The sequence below is a fragment of the Pipistrellus hanaki genome (assembly GCF_964339955.1).
Source record: "Pipistrellus hanaki genome assembly, chromosome: 7".
Taxonomy (NCBI): domain Eukaryota; kingdom Metazoa; phylum Chordata; class Mammalia; order Chiroptera; family Vespertilionidae; genus Pipistrellus; species Pipistrellus hanaki.
This window is the reverse complement of record NC_140509.1, coordinates 80,266,951-80,281,735: the sequence shown is the minus strand read 5'-3', so window position 1 is coordinate 80,281,735 and position 14,785 is coordinate 80,266,951. Positions and strand designations below refer to the sequence as shown.

Below are 14,785 nucleotides of genomic sequence, written 5' to 3'. Positions count from 1 at the left end.
CCCGAGGAAGAAGTCAGCACAGGAGCTTGGAGGCAAGATAGTGAGGACCAGTGGGTAGGCCAAGGGGGCTAATACCACAAGAAAATGGAGAACAGGAGATGACAGGCAGAGCCATGGGATAGGGTGGGTATGTGGGAAATACCTATGGCAATCTTGAGTTCCAGAATCGAACTGTATCAGGAACACACACACACACACACACACACACACACACACACACACATACACACACACACACTGCTGACAGGGTTGATCTATCTCAGAAGAGCTGCACAAACCCTTCTCTCTGGCCACTTGGGAGCTCCTGGCTCACAGTCAGGGTCAGGTACATGCAGTGAGTTTGAGCACCACCCACCCCAGGCCTGGGCTGACCATGCTGTGGAGGTGGAGGAGGGAGAAGCTGAGGAGGATTGGAGCACCGAAGGGTCAGCAGAAAATAAAGGAGGAAGGCCTGACTTTAGACAAAGAGAAGGATCAGAGGCAGGGGCAGGGGAGGCCATTCTCCCCATCTCTATTGCACACATTGAGGTACCTCCCTTCATGTAGCACGTTCTGAAAATTACATTTTTCCTAAATTCTCACTTTTAAAACCAGTTCCAGAATTTTTACAACAAGAAAAATGTTATAAAATTATTCTGAATGCAGTAACAGGAAGTCTGTTCCTGAGCTACTGGGCAGTAAGCTGGGAATATCCCATCACTGACACATTTTCTACAGCAGCAGTTCTCAACCATGTGTGTGAGACTTGAAGTGACTCAGGTTGCCATGTACGGTGAGTCTATAGTCCACTGTACTGGATATTGTTAAATTATATCTCACATGGGTGATTCAGTTCAGACTTATAACAATCTTGCAAGAGAATCCTTGTCACTGAATTTCCTGTCCAGTAGTTAGGGTTGACACAATTTAAAATATTTGACACTTCTGTGGGCATGTGAGGATATCTGTTGTAATTTTTATTTGTATTATCTGGATTATTTCTGAGATTTCCAATCTTTTCAAAATTGTATTTTCCATCAGCGCGCCCACCTGCCCTCCCCTTCCCGCCTGCTGGCATCTCTGGGTTTGGCTGCCCATCCCTGGCCTCTGGCAGGGAAGGTAACTGGCTCAGGGCCCTCCCTGCTAGCGCGCTGGAGCAGAAGGAGGAGAAAGGGTGCTCAGCCAGGAAGCCTGTGAACCGGTGGGATACAGCGGAAGGGGGGGGGGGCGGGGGAGGAAGAACTTCATAGCAGTCATCCTTTTTAGGAAAAGAGGGCGAAAACAAAACCCTCTCCCACCAACTTCCCCTCCCCGCCCCTCGCTGCTCTACACACAACAGAGGCTTCCTGGGGTCCTGCCAAGCCTTGGCTCCTGAGCAGCCCAGTCCTGCCTTCACTCATCCAGAGGCTTTTCAGAAAACGCATTTGCCCTGGGAGTTTAACCAGAGATGATTCCTGCCCCTGAACCCGCCCCTGATCTCTGTCTGACTCCTGGGATGAAGCGGTTAGCAGATAGGGTCCAGGTCTGTCCCATCCTGTGTGTGTGTGTATGTGTGTGTGTGTGCGTTTGTGTGTGTGTACACACACCCATGGGCAGAGAATTGTGATTCAATGGCCTCAACCACCGCCTTTCATTTTTCCTCATGCTCTTGAGATCTCCAGCTGAGATTGCTGCAGATTGACAGTTTTGTGAAGTCTGAAGATCCATCTGCCAATTCTCCTCCTTTATACCACTCCCCCACACACCCCTGACTCCATATCTGCATGGGTGTTTCACAGCAGCTATCACCGGGAGTTCTGAAGATCCGTGGGGTCTTTGCCTTACGCATTAGTTTTGTCTTCACAAAAAATGAAACTTGACAGGGAATCGTGCTGTCCTTATAAACACAAGATCATGGAGGAAATAGACTTTTATGGACAATAATCAATAATAATGTACCTCATGATATAAAGATCCAAAAGGAAATGAAATAAAAATTACCTGCATCTCATGCCAAAAGGTAAACACCAGAATCAAATGTACTGTGAGACTGAAGACACCCCCTCATCCAAAAATGCAAAGCAAATCCAATAAAAGAGCCAGATTATTGTTTTTAAATTTTATTTTCCTTGGACTCCTCACAACCTTTCTCCTACATCTTTGAACAATTTGATGGGATCTAACTTATTTGTAGTTCTTTATGTGTCCTTGATGCTAATTCTTTGTTATGAGGGGATTAAACAGCTTTGAGAAGTAGAGATGTTTCCACTCTAACCAGTTTGGTCAAGTGAACAGAGCATCAGCCTGTGGACTGAAGGGTCCTGGTTCAATTCTGGTCAAGAGCTGCCGGGGGTTCTTGTCCCAGCCGAACAAAGGGTTCAGCATTCTGGAGAAAGGAGCTGATTCATAGATTCAGAAAGAGTCCAAAGAAGAAAGATAATTTTGAAAGGCATTGGGGGGTCAGAGGAGCTTCAACTAAAAACACCTAAAGGTCTAAGGACCTCCATGCTATTTATTAACACAATTTGTCTTAAGGCAATGTGGAGACATTCTTCAAAGGGTACAGTTTCAAGGGGTACTTTTACAGAAGCATTCTCAGTTTGGGGAATAACCTACAGCTGTTCAGGTGTTTGGCCAACAGGAGGCATTAAAATGCCCTGAGCTGTCTAGAAGCAAATGATTATCTTATTCAGGTTTGGGGAAATGTCCTATTGAGGTTTTGGGGAGATGCTTTTCAGCCATCTCAGGTGATTCAGCCCTGCTGACATGCTGGAATTGGCTTTAGCAAAGGGCATGTACCTTGGATGTGGGCTCAATCCCCAGTGGGAAGAAGCTGATCAATGTTTCCTTCCCAAGAATGTTTCTAACTCTCCATCTCCCTTCCTCTCTGTAAAAGTCAATGAAATATATATTTTTTAGAGTAGAGATGTTTCAGCCACTGAAGGAGGTGAGTCTGCAGGGACAGAATCACAGGAAAGTCACTGCGGGGGGTGGAGTGCGCGGTAATAGCAGATAAATCCTCATACCTTAGGTTCCATATGATTTTTTTTATTCCATGACATGACAAAGATGGTAAATTCTGTTTCCATAGTAATTTATCAGAACCATTGGTTTTATTTAAAGCATTATTCAGAAAAACAATAATCACCTAAAATACTGTGTGTTATAAAACAAAATCCCTAAGAAATTGTATTGTTATAGTATTATTTCATAGAGAGATATAACTTTAAATAGCATTACATAGTTTAAAACTTTCTAAAAGTAACCATCATAAATATCATTTTCCCCTTTATAAAATATATTAAAAAAAAAAAAAAAGGAAAAAAAAAAAGAAAGTAGAAACATAAAAAAAAAAAAAATTAAAAAATAAAATAAATAAAAGGTGGTGAGGTCCTGGCTGCTTTGACTCAGTGTTTAGTAGGGGTGTCGAACTCAATCAGAGAAGTAGTGAAAATCTAAAATCCAGCCTAAATCGCGGGCCGAATGGTTTACTGAACACTCATAAACTGACAATGTCATAAACTGACAGCGGAGTGCAGTGATGACAGCGCGGTGCGGGCCACATTGCAAGGCCTGGCGGGCTGGATTTGGCCCACGGGCCTTGTGTTTGACACATGTGGTTTAGAGCATCAGCCCAAAGGTTTGTCAAGTATTGTCTAGCACTGCTTTCACGCTACACAGCAGAGCTAAGTGGTTGCAACAGACTTCTGATCTGTAAAGCCTGAAGTATCACACAGTATCTTGTTCATTTGCTACAACGAGGTCCTGATGCAGAGATCTATCTCATTTTCCACAACCCAAGGGGAGACTAGAAAGTGTTCTCTCTGGCTAGATTGCTTTTTCAAGCAGTTGGAGAGCTAATTGCAAGAATTATATCAACGGGCACCAAGAGAAAATGGAACCAAATGTTGAAAACTGTGCAGAGTTACCAAACTTCTCATGGAATTTAGGACCTGAACATAGCATCTTCTGAATCCTCTTGACCTCCTGCAGGTCTCTGCATTTGCTGTAAGAACTGCAGCTCCTGGGGGCCATCAGGTGCACTGCTGGAGGTGGAAAGGCAGCCACACTTCCAGGAGCTATTGAGCAGCATCTTCTGACACCTGAAAAGAAACACATGTTTGTCTCAGGGGCTGAGAAATTCCTGGGTCACTTCCCCTGGGGCTACCTACCCCAAATCCTTCCAGCTCAGAGCCCCACCCTCACTGAGAGTCATGTATTTCCTATCAGCTCTCACCACCACCCTAGGCCCTACAGCTTGTACCCACATCCTACCACCTTTATCACAAGGCAAGTCAGATCCAAAGACAGGTGAGGCTCAGGACTCAAGGTGCAAATGTACTGTGATGCTCCCTCTACTGAAATTTTGATTTTAAAAAAGCCCAGAAGAACCTTGTCCAAAGAGAGAGGCCTGCATCCTGGTTCCTCTACCAGGGAACAATCGTGGTTGTGGAAAGATCCTTGGTTGGCCTGCTTTCCTCACCCTGGTAACAGCTCACAGCTCTGAGAGTGAGTGTCCCTGTCCTGCCCCATGGAATCCTGCTCCAGTCACCAGTCAGCATCCAACTCCACCAGCAGCTCAGCCATACCTATCCCTGGAGTCACCTGAGCTCAAGGCAGGAGGCACACAGTGACTCAGGATTTGGAGTGTGGAAGAGGCTGGCTGTCAGGTGATTGAATCAGAGCTCACCCAGGATTCTCAGGGGGTTCCAGAAAAAAAATATAATGGCTTCCACCTAACTTGTCCTGCACAGTCCATACTACTGGCCATCTGTCTTACCTGATGTATCCGAAGCCACTTTCTGGGAAGGCAGATGCAAACTCTAGCATTCAGAATTGGTTCTGCAAAGGCCTTGACCTTGACCTGACCCCTCTCCTCTTAGCCTTCTGGATACTCCCTTCCCCTGGACACATCACATGGAGCCGCCATGCTGCTCTCACCTGAATGGGAGTACTTCCCATGTCCTGTGTGCCTGCTGTCCCCACACCACACACACCGGCCCCAAACACACTCTCCCAAACAAGGAATGTGGATGCGGACGGAAATCACTAAACCTCTTTAGCATCCACAGGGGTTAAGCCTTGGTATGGGACCCTCCTTTTCCCACTGCTTTGACAGAAGATAGAACTCAGAGCTGAGCTTGTCCAAGTTATTGCTATCAAGCTATATTATATGTTAGCTCCCTAGTCTAATTTTCACAAATAGAAGGATCAGTGAGGGGGCAGGGACAGGCTGGAAATTCACCTTTCCCTCCCCCTCATTCCAGGCCGCCTGCCCCTCATTTTCCACTCAATTCTGCCCTCTTTACCTTTTCCTGTTAATGTAACAGATGCAAATGATGATCAGAATGAAGGAAATCACCAATACAATGAGAATGATGACCCAGGTCTCAAACACGACTATGGTCTTGGTTGGTGCAGCTGAGACTATGGTAGGTGTGGTTGTGGCTGGGGCTGGGACTGTGGTCGGTGCAGCTGCAATGAAAACACAAGAGGGACATCCAATGCAGTACTCAATCCTGAGGAGACACCTCAGCTCCTGATGTCCCAGGTAATGCTATGATACAGACAGTTTCTACCCTCTACATGTGACAGCCACTGTGACAGATCCTGGGGTTGGAACAAGGAATGGAGATGGCTCTGTCTCAAAGGGACTCATAGAGCTAATGGGGGAAGCAAGGGTTAAAATATACCAGGCACTCCTGCTGTGACAGAAGAGGAGGACACTCACAGGGAAGGTAGGAGAGAAGTCTTCCCAGGAGCTGATTTGAGGTCATATTGAAGGATTTCCAGAAATAGGCCAGGTGAGATGAAGAATAAAAGTGATGCTGAGAAGAGGGAACAGTAAAGAACAGGTCTGAAAACAGACTCCTGAGGAGAAGAGAAGGGAAAGGAGAGATGGTAGAACACACCCATGGCCATTACTCTCCCAAGAACTGACTGCAGACTAGTCACTTTTCAAACACACTCACACCCATTCACACACACGCTTACAGGCAGACACATACACACACACACATGCACACACACACGCATGCACACAAACACAGGGTTAGCTTATCTCAAGAGAACGACACCATCCCTATCTCCCCTGTTACCTGTTGTCTCCAGCTCTGTCTTCATGTGTACCCAGCATTTATATAATTCCTTGCAGTCTCCATTTAAGATCATTTTGAAGACCTTGTTCATATCCTTATTATTCTCCCACTTCTTCTTCAGCAGTTCACCTAGGGAATTATCCGCTTTATATTCTTCAGTCTCAGAGTGAAAGGTAAGGAACCTCTGTCCACCCAAGGAAAACTCCAAGGACGGACGGATGCTTCCATGGCACGTCATATTGACCTGCAGAGTGGAAGAAGCTGCCCCACAGCCCCATGGGAAAGACATCAGCCTCTGGTCTTGACAAACGCTTTGCCCCACCCGGTGTCCACCTCTTCTGAACACTTCTAACCCTGCCCTGCTCTCCCTCACCATCCTGCTGGGCTACCTGGGAAGGCCCAGCATCCAGTTTTCTTTTTAAATGAACACAATCCAAACAGCTAGCCCCTCAATCTGCTCACTTCTGCCCTTGGATTTCTCAAACTTACCTCCAGCTGCATATTTCTCACCTTCAATGTCAGGCAGTAATGGTTGTAATTCGTTTCCCATGTTGTTCGTGGTATCTAACTCTCCTTCACAGGAATTAATGGCTTCTTCTGCCTCTCTTGTGAGATTCATAGATATGGCCTTATTGTTGCCACAGTCATATAAATGATACAGCTTTCCATCCATAATTACTTGGGCCATACACCGTGGTTGTTTATCAGAAGAAATGTTGAAAACATAGTTAAGAGAGTGAGAATCTGTGAAGGAAAAATGCTGCTGAGGACTGGAGTTGGAAGGAAAAGACCCAAAACACCACTCACCCATCTCTGTGACAGTGAGACAATCCCCATGACTGCTGGGCTGGCAGAGCAAGGCCTGAACCTGCCCAGTGCCTCCCTTCTCCAGGGGAAGGTTGGGGCCCCTCCCTTGCTTGAGGAGGACCAGGAGGCCTCTGCCTGCCAGGAAACCACATCTCCTCCCTGTGTCCACCAGGCCAGTACTCATCATCAGCCCATAACCAATGCAGGGACATGCCAGGCGGCTAGGAGGATAGCTCTGGATGCCCGAGGGTTGTCAGAAACTAGCCCAGTACCTCCAGGACATGGAGAGCATGGAGGGGCTGCTGCTGGGGAAGCTGGGTGGCAGGTGGGGGGATGTGGATAGATTCCAAGGTTGGAGATGGGAGACTTTACAATTATGGGTCATGGGATTTTGCATGGCCCAGGGAGGCAGGGCTAACCTGCTGCTAGGAGAGACCTTGCAAGCTTGGAAGGAGGCATGGCTACAATGCATGGAACAGGAAAGTCAGAACTTCTGAGGCACATGGGAGGAAGGGACTAGAGGGCTCACAGACGGGAATATGTCAGGGGGAGATAATATGAAAAGGCCGAAAAGTGTCCAATCAACCTGCTCCCTGGGAAAGCCTGAAGCTAAACTCCTGTTTGACGTTGTCTTTGGCTGCTTTTGCACCACAAACCTGGAGGAGCCCAGTGCTTACACAGAAGGCATACACGAAGATGTCTTAAAGACAAAAGCATCCAGTGTCGCCCTTTATGGGAAAAATCTACAGATCTGCCCTAATACATCACCTTTCTAAGCTGCTGCCCCTGCAGTAGGTGGAAAACATGGGTTTGGGACCACCGGGTAGAAAGAGCTGGTGCCCCTTCCTCACCAGCATTCCATGGTCATTCTTTGGGAAAATGCCCCGCTGTCCCTCCTGCTCCAGGAGCTGAGGCCATGGCTGGTGTGTCCTCAGGGATAAAGCGCCACTTAGCAGAGGAAGTGATTAGGCTCAGTCCGGGATAAAAGGGTATTGGAAGCACTGGTTTGGGGGCCCTCAACAACTGGGTGATGGACCTGGTGAGGGCAGCAGTGGCTCCCAGGGGGCAGGAGGGGCACAGGCCGGCTGCGGAAGAGGGCGGGAGGTAGAACCTGCAGAGCTGGGCTCCAGGGAGACCAGGCCAGTGACCTCAGCAGGGGTCCCAGTTCCCCAGAAGCAAGACTGGAGCGGCTGGACAGAGCACTGGGAATCCCAGCTGCCTTCCCCAAGGCAATGCTGCCCTGAAGCCTAGGTGGGAGGGGAGTGAGCCCCTGGAGGGCACTGAGGAGAGGAGGTTCTGAACCTTCCCAAAGAGGAAGCTGGGACTTTAAACCGCGAGTTTAATTTAAGTCCCAGCTTCCTCTTTCCCAGGGCATCTCACCCATCCTTTCTCCGCGCCCCGCCCCCCCATCAGCGCCCCCCCGCCCTCCCCCTGCCCCCATCAGCGCCCTCCCGCCCTCCCCCTTCCCCCATCAGCGCCCTCCCGCCCTCCCCCTGCCCCCATCAGCGCCCTCCCACCCTCCCCCTGCCCCCATCAGCGCCCCCCCGCCCTCCCCCTGCCCCCATCAGCGCCCACCCGCCCTCTCCCCCTGCCCCCCATCAGCGCCCTCCTGCCCCCCCCACCCCCCCCCAGCCCCGCCCGCCGCTCAGATTCCTGGACTCACCTCCGCGCCCCGAGGCGCGGGGCGCCGCGCACACACAGACGAGCAGCACCGCGAGCAGCGGGAGGAAGAGGATGAACTTGGGGCCCGGGGTCCTCGCCATTTTAGCAGCCGCGGTCGGTGCGCTCAGCTCCGGACCGGCGGACGGGCGGACAGGCGGACAGGCGGACAGGCGGACAGGCGGGCGGGCGGGCGGGCGGGCGGGCGACTGTGCGGCGTGGGGACCGCAGAAGCAGGCGGCCGGCGGCTCCGAGCGGCGGCGGCGGCGTGAGGCGCAGAGGCCGGGGAAAGGCGCAGAGGGCGGACAAACGTGTCCCAGGCCGCGGCCGTTCTTCCCCGCCCTTGTCCGGGGTGGCCGCTTTCGTGACCAGGAGAGGAAAGCTAGTCCTTTGGTCTCCCTGCGGTCTCCTCTCCCTCTGAGCTGCGCAGCCTGGCCCCGCCCACCGCTTTCCTCTGGGCTGTGTGTGAGTCACACTCCCTTCCAAAGCAGCCAGTGGTTGCAACAGACACAGCTCAAGCTCAGTCCACTTTTTTCTTTTTCTTTTTTATCACATCCTTCCGGCCTCCAGCAGCCAAGGAGAGGGGGAGATGGCTCCTTAATACCCAGCCTGACTGATGACACCCACAAAACCACCCTCACCCCACACTCTCCCAACACACTTTCCCACCCCAGGACCCTCCTTCCCTCCACCAGCCCACAAGTGGGGAAGCAGGAACAGAGGTGCTATCAGGACAGGGGTGCTGGGCAGGGTCTCCACCCACAGGCACCAACACACAACCCTTCCCTGCTCCCACCCTTGGCCACCACAGCACACCCTCCACCATAACCATCTCTCCTCACCTAGGACTTCAAAGCCAACTCTTCAGAGGGATTACAGAACCTGCAACCCCAGGCACTCATTTCAGACCCTGCCCTCACCTGCGGCTGCTCTTCCCCCAGCTCAGCCGGTTTTACCACCCAGTTCTTTGGGGTCCTACACCCACATTTTCCACCCACTGAGGAGGCACAGCATATGACGGTCATGGATTTAGGCTCATGTCTGCTGATGGTTTCTATACACTGACAGATAGTGAATGTGACCATCTTCCCAGAACACATAGTGCCTGTCTCTGTAAATACCACACGCCTCCACCTTCATGGTGCAAAAGCAGCCAGAGACCCCATGCGAAGGAATGGGGGACCGGATATGGCCACTGCACTACTCTGTGGACCCAACATTTGGAGTATGTAGCATGTCACACACATGGGTGTCCCAGCCAATTTGTCCTCAGTGTGGTGAAGAGCCCGAACTGATCACTGTCCAGCCTGTACCTTCTGGCTGGAGTGAGAGTGAGAGAATGTGGATCATGCAGCAATAGGCAACTGCTCCACTCCCTTCTGTGAGCCTGCAGGAAGTCGTCGGTGCAACCTTAAGGTAGTGCTGGTGCACATTTCTGGTATGGAGATCAGGGACATTTCTCTTTATATCTTACCCGCTGCATGAAATTCATGCATGGGTGGGGGGATAGGGGAGAATCCCTCAGCCAGGCCTGTGCCCTCTCACAATCAGGGACCCTTTGGGTGGTATCCGACAGCCGATTTAGACCCGTTGGCCCATTCATGCCTACACTGGCAGTCAGACATCCATCTTGCAATCCAGGAACTCTGGCTCCTAACTGCTCACCTGCCTGCCTGCCTGCCTGCCTAATCACCCCTAACCACTCTGCCTGCCCTCCTCATCATCCATAACTACAGTTGCGGCCTGGCTCCCTTCCTCTCAGCCTGCCTGCCTGCCTGCCTGCCTGTTCACCCCTAACCACTCTGCCTGCCTGCCGGATCACTCCGTCACTGGTGGCTGCCTGGCTCCCTCCCTCTCAGCCTTCGGTGGGCAGGTGACAGGATGCCTAGGCCAGGTCCCTCCCTCACAGCCACAGCGGCTCCTTGGATCCTGTGGCCTCCGTCCTCCCAGAGGAGCTGGAAGATCCAGAAGGAAGGATGGAGGTCCCAAATGACTTCTGCTCTATCTTTTCAGCATATTACCCTTCTATCATACAGGATGTTCCCTGTGATGCTGCTCACCTCTAATCTATGGTTGCTGGGCCTAGCTGACCCAATGACACTCACAATGGACAACTCTGAGGCCCCAGAGCCAGAGCCTCATCTCTCCTGGTCCCAGTACTTCACCAGGAGCCTCTTTAAATGCTGTGGGTCTCCTTGTGGCAAGAGACATAGCCTTGCCTCAGGACATTAGGGTCTGTGTTGTGTTCCTGGAGTATGAAGGCCATGAACTCCCCTCAGCACCTTGTCCTACTACAGATACCTCTCAGGTCATACATTTGCTGGCTTTTATGAACCAAGAGTGAGATCCAGCCCCATTCACCCAATCAGGTATTGTCTATCACTGCTTTCAAGCTACAACGGCAGAGCTGAGCGGTTGCAACAGACTTCTGATCTGCAAAGCCTGAAGTATGTGATATACACCATTTATACATCATCTTCTGGCCAGGCTGGAAACATAATCGAGCTGGGAAAGGGATCACACCACCGAATCCTTACAGAGGGTTCAAGGTTAGTACTCTTCTCTGTTATTGAACTGAGAAAAAGATACTGTTAGAACAGTCTATTTGGAGGAAAGAGAAGATACCACTGTGATCAGGGCCTGGGACAGGTGTCTGTTCATTACCTGGGCCCCACCCCCACGCACCATTTTCATAACAGGACCAATGATGACATTCTGGTGTCTGGAAATGATGTCAATTCACACATTGGATCCAATGTGAGTGTCCGGGTGGCTTCTGTTTCCCGGTGGACACTTAGCCAGGTCAAAGGCCATAAGGCACTTGCTATCAACTTGAAGGGTCCCTCCTCATTGGAACTGGGCCTCTCCTTCTAGTAATGGGTTACAGGTCTCAGAAGTGGCCCAGTTCTCAAAACTGGCAAAGGCCCAGCCTCTTTCTAGGAAGGCTGCTTTTAGCCTCCCAAGTATTTATTCTTGTGTTTAGCCTTTGCTGTTATTACTTACATCCAGTGCTCTCTGGCCTGGTTGGCCATCTGTTCTGTCTCTAGGATCACTGTGTTCTAGGAGTCAAAGGAGAGCTTTCTGTGGGCCAGGCCCTTGGTTGGCATTCCAACCTTTCTGATCACTTCCATAATGGCACTCTACCTGCTTGTGACAGTTAATCGCCTGTATCTCAAGTGTATTATTGCAGGATATTTCTTTTTAGCCCCATGACTACTGGAGCCCATTTCTGGAATAGCATCCCCACCTGTCAAGCCCAGCCAGCACAGTCAGCCATCACTGAGTTTCTTGCAAATGGTGGTGTCCTTCCCACTGTTGGGTGAGAAGAATTTTTCCTCTACCTTTCTAGGTTCCTCTAACTGCTCTAGTAATTAAATTGACATGAGACAGATTAAATGAGAAATGCAATTTTTAATTTGGCACATAGGGGGGCTCTGAGAAATATGAGACCCTGGAGTGACCAAAATAGGTCACTTTATACCTTTTTTATAATATATATTTTATTCTTTTTTTTTTTTTTTTTTTTTTTTTACAGAGAGGAAGGGAGAGAGATAGAGTTTAAAAACATCGGTGAGAAACATTGAATAACTGCCTCCTGCACACCTGCAACCAAGGTACATGCCCTTGACCGAAATTGAACCCAAGACCCTTCTGTCCCCAAGCCCAAGCTCTGAGGCAAACCAGTTAGGGCAGCATTTCTACCTTGTGTCAAACGAATGATACATTTGTGAAGAACCCACAGGAGTATGGACTTGGAGTAGTAAATTGGTAAGGAAGTAACAAGGTTTGTTTATTCAGCCTTCTTGGCTCTAAATTCCCTATGTCTGGGGTGAACGATGTCTCTATCTAATGACACAGGGAGGGTGTCCTGTTTTTAGGGGGACAAAGAAGAGTCAGAGCATTGTCTTATGTGATTACTGTGGCTGTCATGTCCAAAACCTGAAGGTAGGCCAACATGCTGGCGCTCAGAAGAGTGAGAGCTGCACTTGAACTCTGAAGACAGTCTGCTGGAGAATTCCCTCCTTTTAGAGGGGGGGGGGGGGGGGGGGAGGCGATGTCCGTCTTACTGTTCTCTTCAGGCCTTCAACTGATTTGAAAATCCCTACCTGAGTGTGGATGGCAATCCCCTTAACTCAACGTTCACCAATTTATTATACATCTGCAGGCTAAAGTAGCCATCTCCTCTCCCCTCCGCTGTGTCCTAACACTGCAGTCCACATTCAGAATATCACACATGTGTATCTTGTGCTGCATACTTCCTGTGGTCACTGGAAAAGCAACGTGTCCCTTTTAGAAAACAGGGAGCAATACCTGCTGGTGCTCAGTCATTCTCTGCTCAACTGCATTACCTTGAAGAACAGGAGCTGAGGGAGGGCCTCCTCATGTGTGGGTCTCACTATAAACATAACCACCCACAGCAAACCATCCCCAACCTTCAGAAGAACCGCCCCTAATCTCCTGCTCCCTGGGTAATTCAGTTGATCACATTTGATTGAGCAACAGAATGTATTACACCTTGTAGAACAGACGTGACGAAAAAACACAGTGTACCTCTAATGACCACCTGAGGTGGGAGCACACAGTTCACAAACACCCCTCACCAAGTGCAGTACTCTTACTGTGGACTCGGGTGTCAGGACACACAGGAGGAGACCGTTTAACCTGAGGAGGGTCAGGAAGACTTAAAGGCAGGACACAGTTATGTTGAGCTCTTCAGAGTGATGGCACAGGGAATACCCGCCCGAGGAAGAAGCCAGCACAGGAGCTTGGAGGCAAAATGGTGAGGACCAGTGGGTAGGCCAAGGGAGCTAATACCATAAGAAAATGGAGAAAAGATGACAGGTAGAGCCATAGGATAGGGTGGGTGTGTAGGGAAATAACTACTGGAAATCATGAGTTCCAGAATCGAACTGTATCAGGAACACACACACACACACACACACTGCTAACAGGGTTGATCTATCTCAGAAGAGCTGCACAAGCCCTTCTCTCTGATTTGGCCACTTGGGAGCTCCTGGCTCACAGTCAGGGTCAGGTACTTGCAGTGAGTTTGAGCACCTCCCAACCCAGGCCCGGGCTGACCATGCTGTGGAGGTGGAGGAGGAAGAAACTGAGGAGGATTGGAGCACCGAAGGGTCAACAGAAAATAAAGGAGGAGGGCCTGACTTTAGACAAGGAGAAGGATCAGAGGCAGGGGCAGGGGAGGCCATTCTCCCCATCTCTATTGCACACATTGAGGTACCTCCCTTCATGTAGCACGTTCTGAAAATTACGTTTTTCCTAAATTCTCATTTACAAAACCTGTCCCAGAATTTTTACAAGAAAAGTCTTTAAAAAGCATTCTGGATGCAGTAACAGGAAGTCTATTCCTGGGCTACTAGGCAGAAGGCTGCAAATATCCCATCACTGCCACATTCTCTAAACACCGGGCCTCTTATCACCCCAGCACAACCACCAATGTAATTTCACACCAGTGCACTAGAGCAGTGGTTCCCAACCTTCTGTGGCCATGCCCCACCTCAGCACCTCTAAAATCCTGATGCCCCCTGTGACATAGAATTCTTATTCTTCAAAAAGTGAACTCTTATTCAGGTGGAAGAAGAGCAAAAGGCCATTAACTTGCTCTAAACAAACTTCCAAAGAGTATGGAATCCATGAAAGAGAGAAAAAAGAACAAACAAACAAACGAAAACAAAAACAAAAACAAAAAAAGAACGAAAGGACAGTTGAAGTACTGAGGAAGACATCACTAAGAAACTGTTTAAAATAATAATAATATGAAGTGACATGAAAAAATAGCCAAGTTTCAAAACATATAATAGAGAACTGAAATGCATAAATATGTCACAATATATACTGTATATGAGGCCTCTAGAAACATAAGAAATGCAAAAATTATTCACTCTTAATAAGTCATGCTCGAATTACCCCCCTTAAACATCAAATTGCCCCCCTGTGGGGCGTGTGCCTCACGTTGGGAACCACTGCACTAGAGCCACCACATCCTCAGTCCCAGCAAGTTTCACCAAGAATGTGCTCTCCTCACCAGTGACACCAGCAAAAGGACCTGGTGGGTGAGATAGTTCCTGTCTCCTTGTTATGCTCAAGTTGTCATCTGTAGGTGTTTCACTTGCGCCTTCTGTGCTTTGTATACTTTTTAAAATATGGGGAGAGATTTGTATTTAGATGCCACTGTTCTGAGGGACACACCCAGATGCCACCATTAATGTATTTTAAAGATTTCCATCTTTTCATTCAGCATC

The 14,785-nt window shown here is 49.4% G+C and overlaps 1 protein-coding gene across 1 annotated transcript in view; it reads right to left on the bottom strand.

The window, feature by feature from the left end:
• Positions 1–3,011: 3,011 nt before the first annotated feature.
• The window catches only part of LOC311625634 (UL16-binding protein 3-like), a 38,178-nt gene continuing 26,404 nt past the window's right edge, over positions 3,012–14,785 (bottom strand). The window contains exons 3-5 of the mRNA XM_084890164.1: positions 6,057–6,317; positions 5,268–5,433; positions 3,012–4,061 (exon numbers count right to left, since the gene is read on the bottom strand). Coding sequence (XP_084746290.1) covers positions 3,905–4,061; positions 5,268–5,433; positions 6,057–6,317 — 584 coding nt within the window. The 3' untranslated portion in view covers positions 3,012–3,904. The remainder of the gene's footprint in view (positions 4,062–5,267; positions 5,434–6,056; positions 6,318–14,785) is intronic.